We start from the raw sequence: 18,238 nt of genomic DNA on the forward strand, positions 1-18,238 counted from the left end.
TAAAATAAAAAACAAACAAAAAAATAATAATTATAATAAATTAAAAAAAAACAACTAAATTTAAAAATAATTTAAATATAAAAAAATAATAAATATTATTATAAAAATAAAATTAAAAAAAAACAAAAAAAATAAAAAATAAACTTTAGCTTTATACATTGTAAATTACCCTAATTTTAAGTATAGCTAATTGTAATTAACAAAAAAAAAAAACAACAACAAATAATAATAATATTATAAAAAAAATTACAAAAAAAAATAAATAAAAACCAAAAAACAAATGTAAACGAAGCTCTGATTTAAGAGCACAAAAACAATTTAGGTAATTATAAAATAAAAATACAAAAACAAATTATATTTCAAATATTTTTTTTTATTTTCAAATATATGTGTTTACAAACCAAACACACACGGACATACATTCAAACACTCACAAGCATAATGAAATCAACATCACTTACTTCATACAGAAAAAAACTCTTCCCCATTACCCAAACTTTTTTCAAAATCATAATACATTTTATATACAAAAAAAAACCTTAGTGTGTAAAGGCGCCATTATTTTTTTTTGAATATTTTTTATCTCAACCCAAAAGAAAAACGTATTTTCCCCACAACAACCTTTTAATAGAAAATTAAATTTTGCTTAATTTATGTTGCTTTAAAAATATTAAAAAAAAAAAGATTTTTTTAATTAAAATTTTTTTTATTAATTTTATTTTTATATATATAAAAAATTACCTAACAAGTCCAGAAATTCCAATAACCAAATTATTAACTATTTTTTTTTTTTAATTTCCAATATTAATTTCTAGACATTTTTGTGGGCCATTAATGAACATACAAAAACTGTTGCCTGCTTTTAGGCGTTACATCAACTAAATACGTGAATGGAAACAGTTGTGTTTTTTTTTTTTTTAAAGAGAATTCATTGAAAATGAATGAAATTGGATAAAATTGTTAAAAATTAATGAAGCTTGTTTCAAATTCTTATAATTTTTCTTCTATAAACTAGCATTTCACAATATAAACCATGGCAAATCTTAGGGATCAATATTGGATCATTTTTTCTAAAATTTCTATTAGAAATATTGATGGATTTTTCTACACAAGTATGTTCGATTTTTTCTGGAAGTAATCAAGATGAAGATTATACATTTTCCCACATATTGTGGTCACGAAGATGATCGATTTTTTTCTATGAAATATTGATTAATTTTTTTTTTTTAATTAATACATCCACAAAAATGTCAATAACATTGATTCAATATTTGTACTAAACATTTGAAAAGGGAAGAGGATTATAAAAAATGACTCGAAAATTTTAAAATATCTTCTTTATTAAATTTCCAACCTTTTTTGTAATTTTAGAAAAAAAAATATTTTGTTCATAAGTTTCTGTGAGATATTGTAATATTTTCAGCATTGTTCAATAATTTCAAAATACTTCTTTTTGTATAAAAGAAAAACATGTTTTTTTAATTGGCCAGTTTGATTAGGATAACATTACATCATCCTAAAAGTAAGCACTCCTCCATAGATATTGTTTCTAATTAATATAAGCTCCTAAAAATATACATCAAATTGGAAGACTTTTTTCTTCTAAAAAATTTGAATTTCACAATTTCGGGCTATATAACAAATCCATTATTTCAACATTATTAAAATATTTAGGATATTCTTGTGGCCAAAAAAATTGTATTCATTTTTTTTTTTTCAAAAATCCTTATGAAAATCTTTTTAAATAGAAATTCAGTTTTATGACCTAAAAATGGGTCAAACTTGCAATCTTGTATGTGACTTCAGCAAAAACTCTGCCTTTTTCGAGGCTAATTTTTATGGGAGTTGATTATCCTTGGGAATACATTTATTTCTCAAAAATACGGATTTGTCAAAAAATCGCTTTAAAAACTGGCCCAGCTTCACCTTAAAAAATACTTTTTTCATGGGACATTATTGGAATTTCTGAGACTTTTATATAATAAAAAAAACATTTTTCTTTTTTTTTTGTTATATCATTTCTCATTTGTTATTATATATTATTTTTATTTCATTATTATTTTTACAATTAATTTTCGTTTTGGAAATTCCGCCCTTTTTTCCTTCCGATAAAATAAAATTATAACCTACTACTCCCTACCACTCACTCCCTCTCCCCACTCTTAGCCAACATTTCGACCTGATAATATATAAACTCTAAACCTAAAAAAAAAACCAAACAATACACTCTCTACGTACAAATTTGCCTACGTGATGTTAAATACATACATATAGGAAAAATATATAAAAAATTATATTAAAAAAATACTAATACAAAAAATGGACCCCATTTTCACTTCCCAGGAAAAACCTAAATACAATACAATAAAAAAACCAAGAACAAATTATTTATTTACACACACAAAAATTCTATATTTACAAAATTTAGAAAACAAATCAAAAAAATATAGTAGAAAATTTTTTCTAGAAAAAATATAATATTATTTTATATATTTAGAAATTTAAATAATTTATTAAAGAATATTTGATTTAATAAATATAGCAATTTTTTTATAATTTTTTCACTAAATAATTATTTTATTACAAATATTTGGTTTAATAAATATTTTTTAAATATTTTATTTAATAAGTATTTAAATTTCAATTTGTATATAATTTAATTATATACGTATATTTTTAAATTGAATTATTAGACATCCTTTACATAAGCTGTTAAATCTTGTATCTTAATGGACACTGGTAATTACAGAATATTTTAATAAAAAAAATTATTAATTAATTAATTTATGGCAAATTATAATGTCTTAGTTAAAAATAAAAGTCTTATAACAGGCATATATTAATAGAGGACCCTTCTTATGGACAATATAAACATGAAAAGTTTAATAAATACATAAGTGAATATATGTGTATGGTCCTTCGATTTAATAAAAAAATCATAAAAATCTTGGCATACTTTTAGGATCTCTATTTATATAAAATCGATTCAAAATAAATATTGAATTTCAATAAGAAAATAGAAACGTTTCAGCATGCTTCTGGGGTCCGTTTTTAACTTCACTACATGCTTTTAGAATCCCAAAATCCATATTCCAGATTTAATAAAATATAGAAACGCGTTAGCATGCTTTTAGGAGCCAATGTTATGAATTGTTTTCTTAATAAACTAAAAACGTGGCATATTTATAGGAACTATCCAATAATACATCTGAGATCAAGCATACCATTAGGAATTAATTTTCAAATAACCGATAAATCTTATTCGCTAAACACCCGTCTATAACTGTTATATTAGTGTAACTGTTATACAAAGGTAGATCTCTCTATGGCCTAGTAAAAATGCAATAAACAATAAAAAAAACAGAAACCAGAAACCAGGACATACCTTTAGGAGCCGCTTTTAAAATTAACTAATAACTGTTATATTTTAACAATAACTGTTATATTACTTTTTAATTGTTATATAGAGACTATATTCACTAATATTTCATAAATTTTATGCTAATGATAAAACTTGCAAAAAATATAAATAGCACAATCTTAGCATACTTTTTCAAATAAACAATAACAAATTAGTATATAAAAAATTATGGCATACTTTTAGGAGATTAGTTTTCAAAATAAGCCATAGACAAGCAGATATCGCTTATATTTCAATAAAAAATAACTTGTATCGATTAGACGAACATCAGATTACTTCAAATATGAAATATGGTATTAAATAATGTATGGCATACTTCTAGGAGTAAAATTTCAAAATAAGCCATGAACAAATATCATAACCTGGGAAGGAATTCATTTCGAATAAACGACAAAGAATATGCATCATTTACGGTGTTTATATTATGGCATACTTTGAGGACTTATAGACAGATAATGGCATATTTTTAGGAGTCACATTTAAAAATTATCCATGCAAAATAATTGCACACTTTTAGGAGTCAATCCTAAACAAGAAAAATACATAATATTCTTGGCATACTTTTAGGAGTTGGTTTTCGAATAAACCATAAAATGAATTATGGCGTACTTTTAGGAGTCAAATATATAATTAAACCCTAAATATGCAAATATTGTTTATATGTCAATATTTTTTGTTACGTTAGATGAAGGTTAGATCTCTTTAAATATAAAATATGGTTATAAAAAATTATGGCATTTTCATAGGAGTAAAATTTCAAAATAAGCCACGCAGTATAATGACATTATATTAGGAGTCAGTCCTATGCTGAAGATGTAATAATCTTTTAGACGTTAAATAAACGATAAAAAATAATATTAAAAATTTGTGGCATACTTTTAGGAGTCAATTTTTTAAATAATCTCCAAATGTGCACATATCGTTTATGTTTCAATACAAAATATTTTTAATCATTATATGAAGATTAAATATATATATATTTCCTAACGGCAATATCTAACCTAAAAAAAGTAATTCTCTTCAAGGAACCTCTCCTTTTTTTCCGTGTGTTTTGGCAGCAAACAAAACCAAAATTTCAATACGAATTCAAATAAAAAATATATATTATAGTAAAGAATAATACTTCGTTTACAATTTTATTTAAAAAAAGTAGCCACTAAATTAATTATTTCAAATATTTAATGAATTTCCAATGTAGCTTCAAATGCCCTTTGGTATTTTAGGCAATATTTAACCAAGCTCCGCCAACACTACATAGAGAAATTATATTCCATAGTTAATAATCTGTTATTTAAATATAAAAATTTTAACTAAGGTATAACTGGGAATTAATACAAAAATATATAAAAAAATAAATAAATAAATGAAAATAGCTGTATTAGACGACAGGTGGAAACTTAAATAATTCAATTATTTATTAATTAAAAAATAGTAATTATTAAATATTTAAACTACCTTCAGTTAAACTAAACTTATATAACAGATTTTTGCTTTAGAAATCATTTTTTGAATTTTATTAAAAAAATTATAAAAAATATATTTTAAAATTCTAAAATAGCTGGCTTCTAAAACTATAGCATAAACTAGGTTCAATTAACAACAGATTCAAATTCAATAAAAATAGACACACACATTTTGTCGAGTTTTACGCCAACATAAACAAAATTCAGTTAAAAAACACTTCAAGAAAAAATAATTAAAAAAAAATTTTCAAAAAAATATTTCTCAAAAAAAAAATTAAAAAAAAACATTTAAAAAAATATTTCTCAAACTAAACGATTTTTTGCCACATTTTACGTTATGACCCAGTATAAAACTGTCAATACAATTATATTTGAACACATATTTGCCACATTTTACGGAGTGTGACCCCAAATGTCCAGCTATGTAATCTGGGATTTTTTCCAATAGACAATTTTGCAAAGAATTTTCTGGTTTAACTTACTAACAAATAAAAAAATAATTAAAAGACTCAATATTTCCTTCTAAAATTAACCAAGATTTAAAATTCAAACCTGTTAAAGATTTGAAGGCATAGGTTTGCTGTAAAAGCTACATAAGATTACAGTGTCTGTTAGGAATAACATGGAATTTAACAGTGGTTGCTTTAAGGGTTGTTTAAAAAAATATAATTTGAAATTCTATTAATTTTATTTAATAAAAAAATGGATATGGCTAATAGAAGAAATTTAAATAATATTACCAAAAATCAAAAAAATCCCCTTTGCGTCCTTTGCACTTCATTATCCCCCTCAACACCGCCACCACCACTACAGCAACAAAAATACCGCCACAGTGAACACTACAGCTTTTTATCTATATACCATTTATTTCCTAGCACTCATCTCTATCTATGACTTTATAACAACAACAAAAAACACACAAACTTATGGTATTTTATCCATAAGTAAAAAAAAATACACACACACAAAAAAATAATCAAATAATTAAACAAAACAAAAACAACAATTTTTCCTGAAATAAAATATTTTTTGCTATGAACATTTATTGTGAAATAAATTACAAGATAACAAAATATTTCCATCCAAATAGCTTTTAAACAAAAACAAAACAACAACAAATGAATACAAACAAACATAAGCAATTGATTATGAAAAAAAAGAAAAAAAACAAAAAAAAATATTTAAAAAACAATTAAATAATCAGAATTATTAAATGAAAAAAATTATAAAAAAAATAAAAATTTAAAACCAAAAAAATAATAGACTGAGATCGTTAAAAAATAAACAAAAAAAAGAAAATATGCCAGATAATGATGACAGTACCCACTCAAATAATGCAAGCAACAAGAACAAACCAACACAGACTCATAACAAATAAAACTTTTTTCTATATTTTATTTTTATATAAAATTTATTTGCATGCTTTTGAATCTCCCCCATACACACATATATATGTATAGAGAAGAAGAAAAAAAACTGCTGAGATTTTTTTTTTAATTTTTGGCAAAACAAAAAACTTTTTTAGACCTATGTCCTTTTTGAGCAGTAATCCTTGCTGTACACACACACTGCATAGTAGATGAATATTGGAACCAGTTTTAGCATTCAATTTAAAAATAAAACCAAAAAATCTATAGAATATCGAAGCGAAAAAAATAGCAAAGCAAAGAAAAATTTTCTTTTCGGTAGGAAAAATAATAATAACAACAACAAGAAAAAGGAAAATTAATAAGGAAAATTAATTTTAAGTTGACATGTTATTAACATTTTATATTAATTTAACATTTTTCTGTTATATGTAACATTTTTCTGTTGATAACATTTTTCTGTTAATTTAACATTTTTCTGTTAATTTAACATTTTTATGTTAATTTAACATTTTTATGTTAATTTAACATTTTTATGTTAACTTTAACATTTTTATGTTAAATTTAACATAGTTATGTTAATTTAAAATTGTTTATATTAATTTATAAAATCTAATACAAAATTTTTTAACACTGGTGTACCCTAGTAAAAATTCGTATTAACAGTGCTATGTTAAGCTAACATAATTCGCTCTGTTAACAGATGTTATGTTAACATTCTGTTAAATTAACTTGGCAATGTTAAAAGAATTGTTTGTTTCTTTATTCGTTATAAATGTCTATACAAAGAAAATAAATTATATTAAAAAATTTTATCTTAACATTCTCTGTTAAATTAACAGCATTGTCACTGTTAGGTTAACATTATGTCAATTTAATTTTACATTTTTAATATAAAAACATATATTTACCTTTGAAAATTTTCAAGTTATGAAATGTTAATATTAACATAATTAGCTCTGTTGTTATCAGTATGTTATTCTGTTATGTTTAACATTTGAGTTAGCATTATGTTAAATTTTAATTTCTTAAAAAAACTAAATTTCAAAAAGTTTTTATTTCTTATTTTAGTATTTTTTGCATAACATTCTTAATTCTGTTAACATTCTGTTAAGTTTAATATTTCTGTTAAATTTAACATTTGTGTTAACATTATGTTTAATTTAATTTTCTTTAAAAGAAACTGAATGTAGACAAATTTCAATTTCTCATTATAGTAATTTTAGCAGAATATTGTCAACTCTGTTAATATTCTGTTAAGTTTTACATTTCTGTTAATATTATGTTAAATTTAATTTTCGTCTATTTAAATAAAAAAAACTAAATTCAAATAATTTTATTCTCTTTATAGGGATTTTATCATAACAGTAGTACCTCTGTTAACGTTCTGTTAAGTGTTACTTTTAACAGCTAAGCATTAAATTTTTATTTTATTATTTTTTTAATTACTTTTATTTTAAATATTTTTGTTTTACAATTTTTTAGGATACACAACTAATACTACTCTCAACTATAGCAACTTCCCCGGCTATATTAGGGTAGGGTCCATTAAATTGTTAGTGATATTTTTTTCTTAGTTTTTTTTATTAACAGAAAGAAAAAACTTCTATTAGCAATATTCTGTTAGGAGATAAAGAAAAACAAACTGGAAATACGTTATCATCTTTTATAGGAGAATTATTTCTATTTTTTGTCATTACACCCTAAACTACACACACCTTCTAAGTATCTTAAAATTACATTAAAAATCTGAAAATATTTTTTTTCTTATTTGATATTACACAGTTAACATTATACATTACGTTACGTTACGTCAATGGCTAATTACAATGAATACAACTACCACTCTACTCACCACCCATTACTGTAAACAACATGTCATATCTCTCTAACTCACCTATTCACACATACTCTCTCTCTCCCTTCCTATTACTTGTTATACTCGTACTCCCCTTGTTACAATTCGTTCTTCGTTTCTGTTACAGTTATAACATTTACGTTACGTCAATGCATAACTACACATAAATACTATACCTAATCTAAAATCAAATTTGTTAAGTTTGAATATTTTTTTATAAAAAAATAATAACAACAACAATAAAAAGAAGCCGAAAAAATACTTTAAAAACAAAGATTTTATATAAAAAATATGAAGGCTAACCGACAAAAGAAATTTATTAACAAAAAAAAATACAATACAAAACTTGTTTTTTTACATTTGTTTAAAGAAAAAAACAAACAACAACAACTTAAACTAAGTTTAAATTAAATTTGTATTTTACATAACAACAACAAAAAAAAACAAAACGAAAGAGAAATAAAAAAAATAAAACAATTAACAATGCCTGTAACTTCTAAACTATCTCTTAAAAACAAGTCTCTAAATCTTTCTCTCAAAAAATATGAAAAAAATACAAAAAAAATAAAATAAATACAAGGAAACAAGAAAATACAAAAAAAATATGAACCCAAGAAAGAAACCCAAAAAAAACAAAACAAACAACAAAAATGCACAATAAACTTTAATATTATAACTCAAAAACCAAAAACAAAAAAAAAAATAAGAACTACAACAAACAAAAAATTCCCTACCAATCATAAGTTTCTCTCTCAGACACACAAAAACTCTCTCTCATTACTCATAAGTTTTTCTCACACATCTCATTGCCATTAACAACTCTCTCTCCAACCCCCTCCTTCAAACAAACAAACAGCATATTATTGTATTTATAATTTTTAATATACAAAATAACAACAACAAAAAATAAATTTAATAAAAATACAAAAAAACTTAATTCGTAAATAATACAAAATAATGTAAAAATAACAACAAAAAAAAAAAACAAACAAAAGTTAAACCAGATAATTATTAAAGCGAAATTTTTTCACACTTTAGCTTAATAAATTGTAAAATAAAACCAAAAAAAACCAACAACAACAAAGAAAACTGAGAAATAAAATGAAATTTAATTGAATTTGTTATGCAAATGGACAACAAAAATGTTTTATTTTGATGGGGAAGAATTTAAGGGGCAAAAAATGGAGGAAAATTTAAGCGAAAGAGAAGAAGGTAAGTTATGGAGCTCCGAGAGTCCTTGTAGAGATCTTTAGAGCGTGACTACAGGCTCAAAAAATATTTGGAGCGAGCAGAAGTTGCATAGAGATTTTTTAGATGAGCTGAACTTCAGAGTGTACCTCAAAAGGTGGGCTACAAGCTGAGAGAATATGTAACGCTAAGCTCATGTCTCAGATATTCATTATAAGTCCGTTGAAGGCACAGGTAGTCTTTAAAAGGGGAGATAACGATTCAGGTTGCCTTTATAATTCGATTAAGGCTCAAAAGGCTGAAGCCTCTGAAAGCCTTTACACGTGAGCCTAAGGCCATTCCAGGCGACATAGAGCTTAGGGGAAGCCAGTAAAGGTAAGCTAATCACTTAAGTAGGTTTTACGGTATCGCTGAAGACTCAGATATCAGGTAGTCATCATAAGCCAATAGAAGACTCGAAGGGTCGTTCCACAACATACTGAAGACTTAGGGGTAGTTATAGGCTTAGATAAAATGTATAATTCGATTAAGGCCCAAACTGACATTATAGCGGCTTTATAGGATCACTGAAGGCTCTGAGAGGCTTTACATGTCAGCCTCTCAGGCTATCTGTAGCTCAGGCGAAGCCATTAAAGGTAAGCTGAATACTTATGTAATCAGCTTACCTTAGGATCGCTGAAAAGTAGTCTTTATAAAACATAAGAATACTCAACTTACAAGCTTAGGTAGATTTCACAGGATCGCTGACGACACAGGTAGTCATCATAAGCCAATAGAAGACTCAAGCCTATAGACACTCAAAGGGTCCTTCCAAAATTTTCTATAGACTTGTTGAATACTCAAAGATAAGCTAAGAACTTAGGTAGGTTTTATAGGATCGCTGAAGACTTAGCTAGACTTCATAAATGATAAGAAGGCCAGACGAGCTTTATAGAGTTTTCGTAGACGAGTAAAATCTCAAAAGTTTGTAAAAGGGAAGCTGTAGGCTGAGAGTCAACATATTATTAATTATAATAGAGCATGGATTGTATTTATTATTTATATCTGGGCCTGATGCTCAAACGGAATCTTCATAGATGAGATATAGTCTCTTAGAGTCCCTGTAGGTAATCTGAAGCGAAAATGGGGTCTATATGGATTTGCTGAAGCCCCTGAGAGTCCCTGTAGATGTTCTGGAGCTCATATGCGATCTTCATAGATGAGTTGAGTGGGAGTCCTTATAAGTGATATGAATCTAGGTAAGCGGAAGTCTCTGAGAGCCCACACGGGTGATCTAAAACTCAAAGGAGATCTTAATAGATTACCTGAAGTCTCTAAGAGCTTAAAGACGATCTTTATAAATGAATTGAAGTAAGCTGAACCCTCTGAGAGTCCTTAGAGGTGATCTTAAACTCAAAGGAGATATTGATCTAAAATTCAAAGAATAACTTTATAGGTGATCTGAAGTCTCTGATAATGCTTATAGACACTCGAATGGTTTAGATAATAATAATTACAAGCGAACAAATGATTCACAAAGTCGTTATTGGGCGAACTAACAGGTAGTCTTTTAAAATGACCTGAATGCTCAGGTAGGGAATATATGTTTATTAAAGGTTCACTAGGTCGTCGAAGAGGTGTTCATTGACGCACTGAAGGCTCCATAGCCTATAAAAGGATCCAGAAGCCTTTAGAGGCGATTCAAAGGACTTTAGACTGTAAATAAAAGGATCCAGAAGCCTTTATAAGGGCTTTTAGAGGCGATTATTGGCCCAGGAGGAGTAATTAAATGCTTATCTAGGTATTATATGAGAACTGTGTATTAAAGGTTCAAGGTGTCATTAATGAGATCTTTATAGGTGTGATGAAGCCTCCAATATTCGTTACAGGAGAACTGAAACTTCAGGTAGATAATACAGCTTAACTGAAGGCTCAAATAGTTATTTCAAATGTGCTGAAGGTTCAGATAGCTTTTAAAACAGCGTTAGAGGATCGAGTAGTCGTTATAGAGGACTTTATAGACGCGCTGAAGGCCCTGGTTGAAGATACAGATAGACGTTATACGTGTATTGAAGGTTCAAGGAGCCATTAACGAAGTTTTTAATAGGTGCGCTGAAGCCACAAGTATTTTTTACAGGCGAACTGAAGGTTCAGGTAGACATCATAACGTTACTGAAGGCTTAATTAGTTCTTTGAAGTGATCTGAACATACAGATAGTTTTTATAGCAGCCGTAGAGCCTCGAGTAGTCGCTATAGAGACCTTTATAGGTGCGCTGGAGGCTCTGCCATTCTTTATAAGTGAGGTAAAGGTCAGAGATTTGTCAAAGACAAACTGAAGTCTTTATACGCGCGCAGAAGGTTCAAAAGGTATTTAAAGGTGGATTGAAGGATCATGAAGAATTTATAGAGTATCTGAAATAGAGCTGAAGGCTTCAGTAGACTTTAGAAGGGGGCTGAAAGTTCAGAAAGTCTTTAAAATAGTGTTGAATCTACAAGCAATCAAATTTGGGCGAACAGAAGACTCTATCATTTTTTATAAATGAGTTGATGATACGGAGGGTCTGTATAGACAAATTGAAGTCTTTATATGTGTAATTAGGGCTCAGGAAGAGTTGATAAACGAGTTAATGCTCAGAAGGATTTTTGAAAAGCGAGCCGAATGGTCATTGAGAATACGAACTGAAAGTCGGAGGGGGTACTTAAAAGGCGAGCGGAAGGCTCAGGTTGTCTTTACATATGATCCTATGATGAGTTAAAGACTTTATAATGAGCATTATAGGTGCGCATAAAGCTCTGGTATTCCTATTAAGAGAGCTGGAGACTTAGAGATTCTTTATAGACTATCTGAAGTCGTCATGTAGAATTGATAAACGACTTAAAGCTCAGAAGGAGTCGTTAAAGGCAAATTGAAGGCTCAGGGAATTTTTATAACTAAAATTAAAAAATATATGATGCTGAAGTTCAGTTAGCCTTTACGAGTGAATTGAAGTCTCAGGTAGCCTTCATAAACAATGAAAAATATATATTTAAAAAATTCACACCTTGGATGGTTCCTTGCAAAAATGTATTTCAAAAATTCACGCCTAAGGATAGACCATGAAAAATATATTTAAAAATTCCCCTCTTAAATATACATCAAAAATATTGAAAATTATTTTTAATAAAATTCAACATATTTTTAATTATAATAAAACATAGATAGTATTTTTTATTTATATCTGGAATTTCTTTTTTTATATAAAGTTGCTTACATGGTAAATAAAATTATGTATATATAGATATTTATATTTTTATATAGTAATATGTTTATAGTATGTATGTGTATTTATAAAAAGCAGGGAATGTTTTTCTCTTGAAAATTGTTCATAAAATAATTTTTTTCTTAAAAAAAATTTTTCAATTTTTTTAAATAATTTTTAATTAATTTTTTTAAATAAAAAAATTGCACTTAAATCCAATTAAAATAACTTTTAAGAAATAAAAGCTTTTTTAATGTAGTTTCTTTTGGAAAAAATAGAAAATATGGCCTTAAAAGATATTTTCCGTATTTTTTCTCTCTTTCACTCCTCTTCCTCTCTGTGACTATAATTTTTAATATAAAATTTTGATAAGAACAAAAAAATAATAATTTTTTTCAGCTGAGAGCTAAATATTTTAAAAAATATTTAAAGCATAGCAAAAACAATGGTAATATTTATAAATATATGTATATATGTATTATATTATATATAGACGAAAAAATATATGTTAAACTTAAAACTAAAAAAATTATTTAATTAATTAAAATTAAAATTTAATTGACATCTCTTTTGTCACGTTGACTAATTTGAGCCATGGTTATATATTGGCGTACCAAACGCGATATTTCATGGGCCTGTTCGGTTTGGACTCGTATGACACGCTGCTGCATTAAATTGCCCACTTTCATGTCCAGAAACAGGGCACCATCCTCGGAGCGGACCTATAGAGAAAATTAGAAAAAATAAATAAATTTTCTGAATAAGACTTGATTTCCTCTGTGCAACCCACCTTCCGTGTCGATATCACCTCCATAAATGGCCAATGCTGCATTGTCTCATGTGTATTGGGGTCCAGGAACAACACCCCACGACGATTCAATGCCAATATCAAATCTCTCCACATCGGACTATCATCAACATGGGGACCCTCTTCGGCCCAAATACGTTTCACCGCGAAGAAACTACTGCCGAATAGAGGCCATGCCGATAGGACATTTAAAAATTGTGCCTTCACCTGACCGGGACTTAGATTAGCGATTTGTGGCCAAGCCGATTGAACCAAACCCACCCACTGGGCGGGGCGTATTTCTCTAATACCTAAAGCGGGTTTAGGTAATAGGAATTTAATTTCCTTCATGGCTGGTACATGACTCAAATCGGCTGCCCGATGCAATAAGGCCGCAATGCGTGCCATGTCCCTTACCACTTCGGGAGGTGGCACTCCATTACCAGGCAATTCCAGCAGCAAACCTTCCAAATAATCAGGAGCCACCTGATTGAAAAGAACCTCAACATACAAAGGCGTCGGAGCGGGATCTCTCTTCAATGGGAAATGCCACACCGAACGACAGAATATCAAATAGAAAGGCTGGCCTGATTTCAGTAGTTCCGTGGTAACATCCAGAATATATTCATCGGCAGCCAGTGGCATGGTAAAGGCATCACCCTGTACAATGCAATACAGCGAGAATTCCTGTTGCTCCGTTTCCGATTCAATACCCAAAAGGGCACAAAGTTCAGCAATAACATCCGCCACCACTGTGGAACAACGGGTATTTACCACACGTTCCGCCCCACCGGGCAAACGATAGATTTGTCTTCTTGCCGAACGTCCAGCCGAGACGGCTGTAACCTCTTCCACACTTGGGACATTTTTACGACCACCACATCGTGCGGTCTTGCGAAGATTTGTCAAACACACAGCTGCTGTACCATGACACGAACGACGACGATCCGAAGCGGCAGATGTTAAGTGTTCGAGTAGATATGGCCTCAACGCATCCGAACAGCCGAAATATGCCGCCAAAATACTGAGTAAACGCCAACCACGTTGTGCTGAATCGTGACAGGGTGAACGATTGGCGGTCGTCTGTTTCATTAACTGGCAATAGACTTCGTCGCGTAATGCCAAATATTTGTGACAATGCTGGAATAAGAATAATTAATAAAATTAATAGCTGAAAACCTTCGGATAACTCTTAAAAACTCTGAATCCCTAACTCCCTGGAAAAAAGTCAATTTCGACTTCAGCAGGTCTATAAAACTCTTTAAACATAGAATACGACTTTAATGACTTCTTCAGCACCCTTCATTTCGCCATTAAATTAATGCTACTACCTATTCATAGCTCCCTCAGATCATCGGCTCGCCTATAAAGGCCCCTGAGCCTTCAGCTGGCTTACAAATATTTCATCTGAGCTTTAGCTTGCCAACAAAGTCTTCCTGAGCCTTCATTTCGTCATTAAATATTACATATGATCTTCAGTTGACCTATAACGGCTTCCTGAGACTTCAGTTCCCCTTGTCAAAGCTTCCTCAGAACATCGGCTAGCCCATAAGGCTTACTCTGTTCTTCCGCACGACAAAAAAAAGACTCCTTAAGCCTTTAGCTCACCTGTAGAACCCAAATGAGCCTTCAATTAGCCTATAAATGCATTCTGAAACTTCAGATCGCCAGTAAAGATTCTCTCTCAGCTTCAGTACACTTATAAAACATCTCCGAACATTCAGCTTTCATTAAAAGAACCCATCGAAGCTTCAGCTAATCTATAAAGGCTTCCTGAACGTTCAACAATCCTATAAATACCTCCTCACTGCTTCGACTCCCCTCTTAAGGCTTCTTGAGCCTTCAGCTCACTTATAAAACCCAACTAGGCCTTCAGAAAGTTAACAAAGACTTCCTAAAACTTCAGCTCGCTATTAATGTATGCCCCTGAATATTTGCTCGTTTTTAAAGACTTCCTAAGCCTTCATGGCGACTATACTGTGACCATCTGAGGTCCATCATGCCTATTTCAACTCCTTTGAACCTACATTATACTTATAAGGACTCTTTCATAGTTCCGGTTCAGCTATATAGACTCATACAGGTTTCACTACGTCTTTAATGACCCTCTCTGAGCTTCAGTTCCCTTGTAAATACTTCTGAAGACTTTAGCTCGCCACAGAGTCTTCAGTTATCTTATAAAAATTTCCAGAGCTTCCCTGCAAGTCTTGTACAGCTCGCCTATCTCGTATTTCTAAACCTTCAGCTCCAGTAATGATTCCTCGAGGTTTCTGTTCTCTTATAAAGACTACCTGTATCGTTATCTCACCTGTAGCGACTACCTAGACCTTCAGTAAACCTATACAAACTACCTGAGCCTCAACACTCTTCAAATACTCCAGTAGCGACTCCCTTAGGCTTCAGTTCTTTATAAAGACTACCTGAACCACCTCACCTTACCTTTACTGACTACCTAAGCCTTAAGAAGATCTATATAAACTACCTACGAACCAGCATGCCCGTTAAGGCGATTCATTGAGCCACCAGCTCGCTTATGAAGACTGCTTGACCCCTCAGTTTTTCTAAAAGCTACCAGACTTTTAGCATGACTATACATCATCCCATTAACAATTTTTGATCATTCGGCTCACTTCTACAGATTCCGTATACATTCTGCTAACCACTAAGTACACCCTCCGTGCCTTAGATCGTCTATATAAAATTCCCAAGCTTTCAGCTCGCCTCTAAATGCTATCAGAAGCTTTAGCTCACATATAACCACTGCCTTGGTCCTTCCTCTTGACTATAAAGACTCCCTGAGACTTTATGTTATATATATATAAACTTCCATGGCTCTCCACTTGCGAATTATTGAACCCTCATTTCCTCCAGAAGTAATCTCTGAGCCCTCATCTGGCTTATAAAAACTTTCTGACATTTTCAATTATCTTTCCAATATTTCTTTTGTCTCTCCCCTACTTACCATTAGCACCGTATAAACACATTTAACTTCTGTTAGATCCGGATCCATGGGTATATCGCCACAATAGCACAATATGCATTCAAAACATTCCAAGGCCAGGGGTGCCAAATCGTTGGGCAAACGTAGCAGAGGTGTGCGTATTGGTACACCCTGCCATTTGACCAATTCGGCATAAGAACGATTTGAGGAACGCTCCGAGGAGTCACGGCCATGGGAACGGGAATCGTGGATTTGACTGGAAGAGAAAAAACAAATTAGAGTATTTATAGATCCTCTCTCCCTCCCTCTCTTGAGGGAGAAAATACTTACTCATTTCTAAAATGTTGCATGGCAAATTGTAACAAAGAGTAACGAGTCACCGATGGCGAGGTCGAACCGCCACCATTATGTTGATCCTCTGCCATGTAGTTGGCATCCAAATTCGAGGGTTGTAAATGTCCAGGAGGCTGCTGATCCCTTGGATGCATGCCAGCTGCTCCATGATATTGTTGACTGGATAGCTTACGTCCGGTATGTAAATAACTTTGTTGCTTGGCATATTGCTGATGATGTTCACCGCCCCCACCATAGTGATCGCGTTCGATTAGCCTTTCATCCTCGATTTCATTGTGACCGTTGTAGTGATGACCACGTTCTCCGGCCACTGGCGAATGATGATGATCCATGGCATCATGCATGCCGTGCATCATGGATCGGGAATGCATCTCAGAGCGGGAATGTTGTTCAGCACGAGAGCCCTGCTCACCACGGCCACCATGGGGACTGTGATGCATATGATGGGTCTCATCATACGATCCAGCCATCATGGGTGAGGATGTGTTGCGCATTTGTTGTTGTTGCTGCTGCTGACCAGCGGATCCTTGATGCCCGTTATTGCCGGCGGCTTCACGATGATTCGATTGTCGAGATTCCAAACGTTCAATGGGGACATTCAGTGTTTGCGCCGCAGCCCGTACACCCGATGACAAGGTTGAAGCTTTCGATTGAGTCTGCAATGAAATTGAATATGAAACGGTATATTTAAATATGGTCATATGAAATCTGTTCGGAATTGTTGCGAATTGTAACAATTGTCATTTTTACAATTGTTAAACATATTTCGCCTGTCAGTGATGTGAAAGTGTGAGGCTACCGCCACCACCCCAATGCCGAATGTTGCATATTAAATAGCTAACCAGTTGGCTGGCCAAAAGGCCATGATAATGGCCTAGGTAATTGCCAAGTTATGTTCAAAATCAGAGATAAGTGTTATGTCCGCATGTTCGATTTTTTGTTATTGGAAAAACAAAGCCAAAATGTTTTGAACCTCCACTCCACATTTCTGCGAATGCCAAATAAAACATTTTTGACCGCGAAATGTTAATTGCCCCAAACATTTGTGGCTAAAAATCGCTGCATGTTGCAGCAATTGGCAAATCACCGGACCATTGGTAATTACAAATGTTCGGCAAATGTATGGCTTTCCATGTTGTTATCGATTACGGTCTATTTATCCAAACCCCCAGACCATGTAATGACACCTGCTGTTATGTTTTCTTTGTTAACCCAGCCATCGTCTTCTTCTTCTTTTTCTTTGTCTATTGAAATTGTATAAGTGGTGCGACTGCAATCCAATGCTACCCAGCCTATAAATTTCATTGTGACAGCCTGACATCTTTAATGGATTAGATAAATAACAAAGAATTTGTCTCATAGCTTTAAAGAGATTCGAAATTCCAGGGAAATTTGTGTGAAGAGGAGGGGGGCAAAGAAGCAGAAGAAAACTATTGTCTGTGAATTTCGAACCTGTTGAAAGCCTACACCACAACTAAAATGAGATAGAGGTGGACGAAAGGCGAAAAAAATACATAGAAATCTTATTTAACCACCTGGAAATGATTATGGAGGCTGACCACCCCAGTTCGCCCCTAAGTATTTCCCATATCTTCAGCTAGCCTTCATCCGAAGCAGTAAATTTCCCTAAAAAAAATGAT

The 18,238-nt window shown here is 31.1% G+C and overlaps 1 protein-coding gene across 1 annotated transcript in view; it reads right to left on the minus strand.

Annotated features, from left to right (window-relative positions):
• Positions 1-13,070: 13,070 nt before the first annotated feature.
• The window catches only part of LOC133327668 (unconventional myosin-XV), a 32,897-nt gene continuing 27,729 nt past the window's right edge, over positions 13,071-18,238 (minus strand). Inside the window, 4 exon segments of the mRNA XM_061536192.1 lie at positions 13,071-13,238; positions 13,307-14,443; positions 16,266-16,500; positions 16,575-17,254. Coding sequence (XP_061392176.1) covers positions 13,071-13,238; positions 13,307-14,443; positions 16,266-16,500; positions 16,575-17,254 — 2,220 coding nt within the window.

Source organism: Musca vetustissima, unplaced genomic scaffold (assembly GCF_032173495.1).
Source record: "Musca vetustissima isolate MV318-11 ecotype Yass unplaced genomic scaffold, APGP_CSIRO_Mvet_v1 utg16637, whole genome shotgun sequence".
Taxonomy (NCBI): Eukaryota; Metazoa; Arthropoda; class Insecta; order Diptera; family Muscidae; genus Musca; species Musca vetustissima.